Genomic DNA, 10,942 nt, shown 5'->3' with positions numbered 1-10,942 from the left:
TTTAAAATAATTTGTTTTTTTTTTAGTTAAAAAAATTTCAGAAAAGTAATTTCCCCTTGTTTATTTAAGACAAATATTATTGCAAAAATGGTAGTGCTAAAATGGTGTAAATTTCAATGTTTCCTTAAATTTGTAATAACTATCGTAATAATTGATATTTTTTAATTTATCTAGTCTCATTTTAAAGCTAGTTTCCACATTGCCACATCAGCTTATAATTGTGAATTTTTTTTTAAATTTCTTATTACAGTGCGAGAACTTAAGCTATTTTTTCACAGTATCACAAAACTAAAAATAAAAAAATATTATGACAAAGCAAGAACTTGAAGTTGTTTCATACTAATAAGATGTTCCCATACTGTTGAAAAATAGCTTGAAAATGAGACCAGGTAAATTAAAAAATATTAATTATTACGGAAGTTATTGCAAATTCAAGAAAACATTGAATTTTACACCATTTTTGCAATATCTACTCGAAAAATAGACAAATAGGCTCCATCCTAGGTTCATTTTATATAGAATTTTGAGAGCATTTGAACCATTAAGGAGCCAAGATTTTAGCTTTGACATAATTAAAAATAAGAGAACTTAATTAATTCTCAAAAAAGAGGTGAACCAAAACTTTGACCGGTAGTGTACATTGTAAAAAAGAAAATATTTTATAGCTTTTAATGGTAAATAAGTTCTGGAAACATTTATATTTATTACAGTTAGCACAAAAGTTTTTGAGAATTAGGCCTCAATCTACTTTCATAAAATAAAATGAAATGGCCAACATATGAATGTGTCGATTTTTAAAGTTAGATTACTTAAAAGAAGAAGAAATTATTTGTTATTACATAAATTAAGATTAAATTAAGTTGTTGTTCAATTTTTATTCAGGAATATTACATATATATGTTATGTTCGTATTGTTTATTTATTATCTCTACAATTTGCGTGAGTTGACTTCCTGGGCTCCTTAGAAGTACCATGTTGCACAGGATGAATTATTTTCAGTTATCTTTCGGCAATTTTTTTTTATATGTGTATTGTAATTTTAATAGATTTAGTAAATTACGCGATGAGCCTAATTAACTATTGGGTTGGTCTGGTTGCACAAAGGTCTCTTTGAGGTGGTCCTCATTATGGTTTATAGCAACAGGAGAAGAAGCCCCTGTAAAAAATAATAAAACATTATGAGTACATTTGTTTCAAATAACAGGAATGTTGTAATTTTTCAATATTTAATGTTTCCATAATTAAAGTTCTAAGTAGCGCACTTAGATGATTTAAATGAGTGAAAAATATGTATTTTTAATCATTTAAATACTTTACATTTAGGTTATACTACTGAAAATAAGACCACAAATTCTATGCAATAAATAAATAAATTTACAAGTATACAAATTTAAGTTTACAAATTTCCCCGATTTCGTCAAATATCCACGTTTTAAGAACCCCTGAATTCGAGGAACACGTTTTTACGAACGAGTCTGCCTGTGTGTGTGTGTGCGTGCGTGTGTCTGTAGATTTTTAATTTGTTAGCACGATAACTTTCGAAAGAATTGACAGATTGAATTAACCTTTAGTATACCCTTTTGGTGTCCTAAAATGAAGGTCAAGTTCGTTAGTCAGCCATTTTTGGTGCAAATTCAAAAAGTGAGCGTATTTTGAAAATTTTTGAGACCATTTTTTTCCAAATTCAAAAATTGTCTGCACGGATATTCATAGTATTCAGTCAGACGAACAATTTATCCTGATGACTTTTTTTATAAAACCAAAATTTACCACAGTTATAGCATTTACAAAATTTTTGAATTAGGTTTTCAATTTTTTTATAGATTAACAAATATGACGAAAGAATGGCCTTTTTTCTAGTTGACGTTCCCGGTGCTCGTCAATAACAGGATAATGGTTGAAGGCGCTTAAGTTGCATAAAATAATATTAGTTAAGGTTATTCCAATATTAGACAATATACAAAAAAAATTTGGTATTAAAAAATTATTTGTTGAAAACATGTTTTCTACGATTTTCCATAAATACACATTTTTTTAAGTTATGTTGCAAGAAATTGAAATTGAAACAATATTATGTAAAAAATTTCTTTTCTGATTATAATTGTTTACATTATGAACAAATTTAATGTACAAATGCAGTAATCAGGCATTTTTCGACAGAAATATTCGTTTTTTTCTATGTCATTTTTTTCAATTCGGAAATTTATGATAATTTTACTAAGATTCATAATTTGTTGATTAATCTTATGATTTTGTAAACAAATCTAATAAAAATGCATTATTTGGGCGCTTGCCGAGAGAAAAATTCGCTTTTTTCACTGGCAGTTTTTTCAATTTGGAACTTTTTGACAATATCAGCAAAATTCATAATTTTTGTAACAATTTCAAGATTTTTTAAAAACAAATTAAATAAACAAATGGATTATTAGGCCATCTATCGACGAAACAATTCTTTTTTGTTTAAATATCAGACTTTTAATTGGGATCTTCATAGTAAATTCGGCAACATTCATGATGAGTTGACACATTTCATGATTTTTAAAAACAAAGTTAATAAACAAATGTATTATTCGGGCATCTGTGGACGGAAAAATTAGTTTTTTTTAGATTTCAGTCTTTTTAATTGGCAAGTTCGTGGTGATTTCAGCAAAATTCATAATCGATTGATAAATTTTATATATTTTTAAAAACAAATGCATTATTCGAGCATCTGTCTATGGAAAATTTATTTTTTTCGACATCCTAATTAAAACTGTTGACATAGAAAAAAACGAATTTTTCTGTAAACAAATGCCTGATTAATGCATTTGCTTAAAAGATCTTGATCACAGTATGATCATGGAAAATCATTTTAAAAAAATTTCAAAAAATAATTTGTTTATTAAATATTTCGTTTATTATTTATATATATATATATATATATATGGTCGAATTTTCGGAAAAAAGAATGTAATCAACCAAAATAGAATTTAATTGTCAAACAAGTAGTTACATTATTAGGCAAAAAAAATATTTAAAAACCAGTTGAAAGTTGAACAAAAAATTCCAGTTGCATTCAATCAATTAAACCCAACCGAATAAGACGAATTTTTAACGAGCTCATTGAATCCTTAACCAGAAAGATTAAGTTTCAACAAGGAAAATTATTATTTCTACCCAAGAAGACGAATTTCATACTAAATAGTTGAATTTTCAATTTATAAAGGGAAAATTTTAAACGAAAAATGAAATAACCGCATTTTAAGATGACAAAATTATTGTTTTACTACAAGAAAACTGCTAACAGAAGATTTTATTTACTAAATTAATACTTTATTTTCTAGTATAAAGCTAATTTTCCAAGAAAAGAAAAAATTCAATTTATAATAAACTCCTTAAATTTTTACCAAATAAAATTTTTTAAATAAAAAATGGTATAGTGACGTTCTTCGCTTCATAAAATAAATTTTTAGCTAACAAAAATATAATTCTTAAGTAGCTGAATTCAACAAAATATAAGCCTGTTAACAAAATATTTGAATCCCGAATCAAAGTGATGAACTTTTAAAAAACATTAATTATTTACCAAAATATGCGAATCACCAACGAAATACAAGATTTTTTCCACCAAATATTTTAATTTTCAACTTATAAAGGACTATTTTTTTTTACAAAAACTGGAAGAGCTGTTGCTTTTTCAGATAAGAATATCAACTTTGAATAATATTTGATAATTAATTTTAAATCATAGAAAACGTTTTTTTTACAATTTTTGTTTAATTTTCTACCAAAACAGATTAATTTTTTACCACTTAGTTTCATTTTTTCCAAAGAGGATAAATTTTGAAACCAAAATGACGAGTTTTTAACAAAAAACATGAATTTTAAACAAAAAGTGGAATAGCTCCATTTCTAGAAAAGACAATTTATTCTTAACTAAAAAAATGTATGCAAAAGAGTCAAATTTTCAACCAAAGAGATGAATTTTCATATAAAAATATTATTGTTGAACAAATTAGTTGAATTTTTAACTAAAAAAGTTCAATTGTCAACCAAGAAAAACTTATTTAGAGAAAAATAGTCAAATTTGAACTAAAGATGTGTGTTTTTAACACAGCAATTAAATTTTTACCCTACAAGATTACATTTCTAAGAATAAATGAATGATAAAAACAATTAATTTCCCACAAAATTGAATTTAAAACTTGCAGGAAAAAAATTTAATTAAAAATTTTCAAAGAAATACTCGAATTTTATACTGATTGTTAAATTTTCAACCGAAAAAAGCTATCTTGTAAAATAATAATCAGATTTTTAACCAAAGATTTTAATTTTGAATCAAAAAGTATATTTTTTAATTAAGAAGATTATTATTTAGCAAAAAATAAATTTTTACACAAAATGCATGAATTTTCCATCAAGTAATTGCATTTTCAACAGAAAAATATGAAGTTTCAACCAAATAGAAAAATTTTAATCTATAGAATTAAATTTTCAACCCAACCAACAAACAAATTTGTAGAAAATAGTCAAATTTTTACCGGAAGAGATTAATTGTTAACCAAAACGATGTATAAAAAAAACTAAGCTTCAAGAAAAGTGTTGTACATTGAACTCAAGAGTTGAAATTTCGAACGAATACTTTATTTTTGAAACAAGAAGATTATTATTTAAAAAAATGAAAAATCAACAAAACGCATAAATTTATCACCAAATACTAGAATTTTTAAATGAAGAAGATTAATTTTGAACCCAGGAGTTATTTTTAAACTTAATAATATAAATTTTTTATCAAAGAATTGAATTTTCATAACAATTATTTTAATAAAAGAGATCAACATTCAAACAAATAGTCAACTTTTCAATAAAAAAATGGATTTTTAACAAAACGAAAAATGATCTATAATCGACGGAGATCAGTCGTTAACAAAAAAAACTGTATTTTTTAAGAAATAGTTCCACTCTCAATCAATTATTTAAACTCTAAACAAAGTAAATACATTTCTGACCAAAAAAATATGAAATTCTGAAGAAATGTTTGCACTTTTAGCAAAATAATAAAATTGTTAATTAAATAAAGGCATTTTTAATTCAAACGGATGAATTCCGAACTAAAAATGTAATAGTAAAATCTTCAACCAAATAAAAATTTAATTTTAATCAGGAGATGTTGGATTTTCGTATTGGTTTTTATTAACTTAGTTCAAATCTTTGATAAAACTGGAAATGTTTTGTTAAAAATTGAACTATTTCCTAGAAAATATAGTTTTGGTTTAAAATTCGTATTTTAATGCTGAAAGATTAATTGAAACGTTTTTGGATACATTTTGACTCTTTTATTTTAAATTTATCTTTTTAATTCAAAAATTTACCTGTTTTAGTAGAATTTTTTTTTCTAGAACTATTTTTTCAAGATATTTTTCAAATTCATCCTATGAAGAACATATTCTATCCTTCTTGAATAAAAATGCAACTGTTCGGTTGAAAAATTCAACTTTTCTTTAAAGTTTGTCTTTCTTATTTTAAAATTCACCTGCTTTAGAAGAAACTACATCTTTCTTGAATAAAACCGCAACTATTTGGTTGAAAATTCAACAATTTTGTAGGAAAGTCATACTTTTTATTTGAAGATTCTTCTGTTTTTTGAAAAATTTAACAATATCGTATATAATTTACTTGTTTAAATTTATTATTAGAAGTTAAAAAGAGAACTGAAGTATTTTCTGGATGAAAATTTAACGGTTAAAAAAATATTTTTTTAAATTAAAAATTCATTTGTTTTCAAGAGAAAGTTCATCTTTCGTATAGATATGAATGCTATTGTCTAGATGAAAATTAAACTTTTTTGTTTAAAAATCATACTTTTTGATTCAAAATTCTATTTATTTGTTGAAAATATAAATACTTTATCGAATATTCACTTTTTGTTGAAAATTAATATTTTGGTGTTGAAAAATGAACTTAGATATTTTATAAATTAAAGTTCAGCGTGGAAAAATTGGTTTCGTTGTTTATTAAAAACTCATCTGTTTTAGTATAAATTTTATATTTCCTGGATAAAAATGCAAATATTTAGTAGAGAATTGAACTATTTTGTTAAAAATTCATCCTTTTTAGAAGAAAAAATTTGACTTTTTGGATTGGAAATTAAATTTTCTTCGTGTAAACATATTTTTGTTGAAAAATGTATAATTTTATCTAGAAAAGTCAACTGGAAACTTTTTTGGATAACAATTCAAATATTATTTTTGTTACATTTTTAAAAATAAAAATTCATCTGCTTTGAGAAAAATTTTATCTTTTGGATGGAAATGCAGCTATTTGGTAGATAATTCAACAATTTTGTTAAAGTCATCCTTCACAGGATGACCTTCACAGAAACTTATTTCTGGTTTAAAAATTCATATTTCGATCATGAAAAGTTAACTGAAATCCGTTGGTTAAAAATTATTATTCTTTTCTTGAGTATTCAAATATTTTGTTAGAATTATTTGGTTGAATTACTTTGTTAAGGAAACCTTTTTTTTTGTTGAAGATTTATAATTTTAGTTGAAAATTCTTCTTTTTGGTTAAACAAAATTGGACTTGTTGGATCGAAAACTTAATTGTTTTCGTAGAAACTTATTTATGGTAAAAAAATTTATATTTTGATCTTCAAAAGTGAACTGACATATTTATTGAATGAAAATTGCACCATTTTTTGAATTTTTTTCTAAATTGAATTCACCTGTCTCAGGAGAAATTTTATCTTTTTCGATAAAAATACAGCTACGTTTTCGAGAATCCAACAACTTTGTTAAAGTCATCCTTTTTTATTAAAAATGAAAATTTTTGAATTGATAATTCAATCTTTTTCACAGAAACTTATTTCTGGTTTAAAAATTCATATTTTGATCATGAAAAGTCAACTGAAATCTTTTAAAAAAAAATTCAACTACTTCTTTAAAATTTTTTGATATTGTAAAGAATTCATCCGTTTTAGTAGAAATCAAATTTTTAAAATAAAATTGCCACTTTTTGGTTAAAAGTTATTCTTCTTTACTTGAGTATTTAACAATTTTCTTTAAAGAATTGGGTTGAACCGCTTTGCTACCAAATTACTTTTTTGATGAAGATTGATATTTTTATTTTAAAATTCATCTATTTGGTTGAAAGTTTAACTATTTGGTTTAAAAATATTGTTTAAATAAAGAATTCAAATACTTTAATAAAAGTTAAACTACATGGTTAAAAATGTATTTTTTGCTTGTTCGACGGAAAATGTAACCTCTACATTTTTTAGAAATTAATCTTATTTAGTTGAAAATAATTTTTTGGTAAAAAAATAATTTTCTTGGTTTGAACTGACATTTTTTTTGACTAAAAAAGAATCACTTTCGTGGAAAATTAATTTTCTGCTGCAAATTCATATTTTTAACTTGAAGGTTTAACAATCTAGATAAAGCTTTATTTATTTTTTGGAAGAAAAATGTTCATTCGTTAAATAATTTTTCTTTTTAGTTTAAAAATTCTGTTTCTTGTGTTTAAATTTCACCTTTTTCGATTAAAATATAAACTCTGGCATTTTTTTTGTTGGGAATTTCTCTTTTTATGTAGAAAATTTAACTATTATGTTCAATATATAATTATATTGTCCAAAATTCAAGTATTTTTTACGGTTACATATTTTAAGTGCAGCCTCTTATTTGCGTTCACATCAATTCAACGTATTAGTAATATTCTGGGTTAATCGCTTTGTCTCGAATCAAGAAATTCTTTCCATTGTTGCATTGACTTTAAATTATGTTAACGAAAAAGTTTGTAATATAAAATTTAAATTTATGAATTACTATAAGGTGCTAAAAAACAGCTCATAAATAGTTTTTTAATGCTTCGATCAGTTTAAATCATCATTATATTTAAAACCAATTTCCAGTTAGGGGCTGTCCAGAAAAGACGCCCGCAAAATTTCGGAAATTTTAGACTCCCCCCTCCTGCTTGTCCGCTTTTGTCCGATTTCCTGAACCCCCTTCCCACCCTTGAAGGACGTTCCGAACGCAGAAACCACCCCTCCACCTTGTTTTCATATATTTTTTGTTCATCATCACCATCTGGTAATACCAGATGGTCCTCCGTGGAATTGCTGGATGGCGTTGCAGTCGCCAGAATCACCGCGGATGAATTCGAAATCGCATACATGTCTTCGGATAGAGAAATTTTAAGCAAAGTACCTCATTACGTGAAAATGATTGAATTTGAAAAAGTAGACGGCCGAAAGCGTTCGATTTTGATACCCCCCCCCCACCCCCCCAACTACGGACGTCTTTTATGGACAGCCCCTTATAGTATTAAAAGAAATGTGATAGCCACATTCGCTGGCCATGATAGAACGAAGAGGTAAGTTCTGATTTACGCACTTTTTATGTTGTGGGCTTCGCGACAGGTCTGATGAATAGGTTCTGATTTCGCTTGGCGGTCCACCTCGTGATGAGCTTCCTGATAGGCTTGATGACAAGCTTGGTGATGAGTTTGGAATTTCGTTTGGCGGTCCACCTCTTGATGATCTTCGAATTACGCTTGGTTTTCGGGCTGGTAAAGAGCTTATTTCGCTTGGTGGTCCGGCTCGTGATGAGCTTCGTGGTGGGCTTGGCGATGGGCTTGATGATGAGCTTTCTGATGACCTTCGTATTTCACTTGGTGGTAGGGTTCGTGATGATCTTCGAATTACGCTTGGCGGTCGGGCTGGTGAAGAGCTTATTTCGCTTGGTGGCCCGGCTCGTGATGAGCTTCGTTGTGGGCTTTGTGATGGGCTTGATGATGAGCTTTCTGATGAGCTTCGTATTTCACTTGGCGGTCCAGCTCGTGATGAGCTTGTTATTTTTCTTGGTGGTTGGCCTGGCGATGAGCTTTGTACCTCGCTTGGAGGTTGACCTGGTGATGAGCTTCGTGATGTGCTTCGTGATGTGCTTCGTGATGAGCCTCGTTGTGGGCTTCGTTGCTCCAGTTCACGGATTACTATACGATTAATATTTGGGATATTTTGCTGGGCATCATGATTTTCTTCGGAATTACTTGGTTTCGGTTCTGTAAAAAAAGAGAACTATGAAATTTGCTGATTTACTTTGAAAAAACTGCTCTACTTTGAAATTGTAACACGTTTAAATAATTGCCGGTTGGGTGCTCTCCCATTAAGCTACTACAGATATGGAGAAAAGAATCCTTTTTTTTTAGAAATACACGCATAATTATGCCAGGTGTCACAAGTGAGATTTTTTAAGGAATCTGTATTATCATCAGACAACAACAGAATTTGTTATTGTCTTTACATATCAGATGGAGCTATGAATTTAAAATTTGTTGAATGATATTTTTTTGATCATGGTCACGGGACCCTTTACAAGATTTTTAAATATTTTTTACCTGAATGACTCACGACTAGTGCTGAAAAGCTGGAAGAAAACCCCGGAAAAACACACTTAGAATTTCAAAAACACTGTGATACTAATTTTCACCAGATATCATCATTTATATTATGCCGAAACATCGTTTGGCATCATTTTCATAATTTCAGCATTTTATTTTTCGTATTATTTATTATTCTTAATTTTCATTTATAACAAATTCTGTTTTTCACATTCGTATTGAACATAATTATCATTTTTCCGAATTTCCACATAACCTAATAGTCATTCGCACGATTTCTATTTATCAAATTTTACCTCTATTCGAATGATCATTTAATATATGTGATTTTCTCTCGAAGAACCTCATAAATTAGAATTTATTTATACTAATCGCCATCTGTCATAATTCTCCATTCACTGAATGTCCATGTGACAGAAATTACATTTATCCCACTTACTATAGATCCTCTAGGTAGAGTTCTGCCACTATTTTCCATTGTTTTTATTGGCTAAGATTGAATCCAAACCAGAAGTGATGAAAAGCGCGCGAATTTAAAACGAAATTTTACAATAAATTCACAATTTTAAAGAATAAAATGAGGGAGAAGATAAATTTAAATATAAATATATCAGAACTGGTTGAAATATATGTAAATAGGAATAATAAGAAGAAAAATCTTAAATTTTCTGTATAAAAATTAGTTTTGTTAGTTTAAAATTCACTTTGAAAAAATTTAAACTCGTATTTTTTCAAACAAAGTTAATCTTTTTAATTGAAAATTTAATTATTTTGTTTAAAAATTTGTTGTTTGGGTTAAAAAATAATTATTTTCAAATACAAATTTTCAAGAAACGCGGAAAAAATTTTCAGTTTTGTACAAGTTTTAAAGCTGAAGTATATATTTTTTTATCATTTATACATATTTTTTTAATTTGTATTTTTTGTTAGAAAATTAATATTCTTGGTTACAATATTTTTCTGCAAAGTCTTACTTTGTTTGATCGAAATTTTTCTTTTAATCTCAATTTAAATCTTCTACATTTGGTCGAAAACTCATCTTTTTTAGTTTAAAATTCGTAATTTTTGGTAGAAATTAATATTTTTAGTATATTCGGTTTCTGTTTTAAAAATTATCTTTTTTATATAAAAAGTTTACTATCTAATTGAAATCAATGTAGTTCCTTAAAAGTTAATTCTTTGTAGAAATTTAACATCCGCTTTTGAAAACTCAGCGTTTTAGTTAAAAATTAGTCTTTTTTGGTAGAAAATTAATCTTCTTGTCTGAAAATTCATCTTTTTGGTTATAAATGCAACTTTTTATTTAAAAATTGAACGATTGAACGAACTTACCTATGGTGAAGTATAATTGTAATTGTGCGAGCTGCCTCGTCCGAATAGATCACATTATATATTAACGTAGTTACTGCTCGCTCCGGCACAGTTATTTTAAATTTGAATTCAAATTTTTGGCCCGCCATGCTTGTGCGCTAGATGGCACCATAGTCTGTCTTTCCGTGACTCTCCATTATATTTTAAAGCAGGTTTAAATCGCAATGCTACAAAAAACTAAAAAACCTTT

General features: G+C 27.0%; 1 protein-coding gene across 1 annotated transcript; it reads right to left on the bottom strand.

Moving 5' to 3' along the window:
* Positions 1-887: 887 nt before the first annotated feature.
* Positions 888-9,791, bottom strand: LOC117171625 (mucin-13-like). The gene is made up of 3 exons (XM_033359107.1): positions 9,678-9,791; positions 8,376-9,042; positions 888-1,156 (listed from the first exon to the last, which is right to left on the bottom strand). The coding sequence occupies exons 1-3, from the start codon at positions 9,727-9,729 to the stop codon at positions 1,126-1,128; spliced, it is 750 nt and encodes a 249-aa protein (XP_033214998.1). The 5' UTR covers positions 9,730-9,791; the 3' UTR covers positions 888-1,125.
* Between the last annotated feature and the right edge of the window lie 1,151 nt (positions 9,792-10,942).

This window comes from Belonocnema kinseyi, chromosome 4, assembly GCF_010883055.1.
Source record: "Belonocnema kinseyi isolate 2016_QV_RU_SX_M_011 chromosome 4, B_treatae_v1, whole genome shotgun sequence".
NCBI lineage: Eukaryota > Metazoa > Arthropoda > Insecta > Hymenoptera > Cynipidae > Belonocnema > Belonocnema kinseyi.
This window is presented reverse-complemented; position numbering and strand designations above follow the sequence as displayed.

Excerpts from the sequence above, each read along its gene's own strand:
- LOC117171625 (XM_033359107.1), bottom strand. The coding sequence starts at position 9,729 with ATGAGGTTCTTCGAGAGAAAATCACATATATTAAATGATCATTCGAAT. Across the intron at positions 9,043-9,677 it reads AAATGATCATTCGAATAGAG|AACCGAAACCAAGTAATTCC; the intron begins GTAAAATTTGAT and ends CTTTTTTTACAG. Across the intron at positions 1,157-8,375 it reads CGAAGCCCACAACATAAAAA|GGGCTTCTTCTCCTGTTGCT; the intron begins GTGCGTAAATCA and ends TATTTTTTACAG.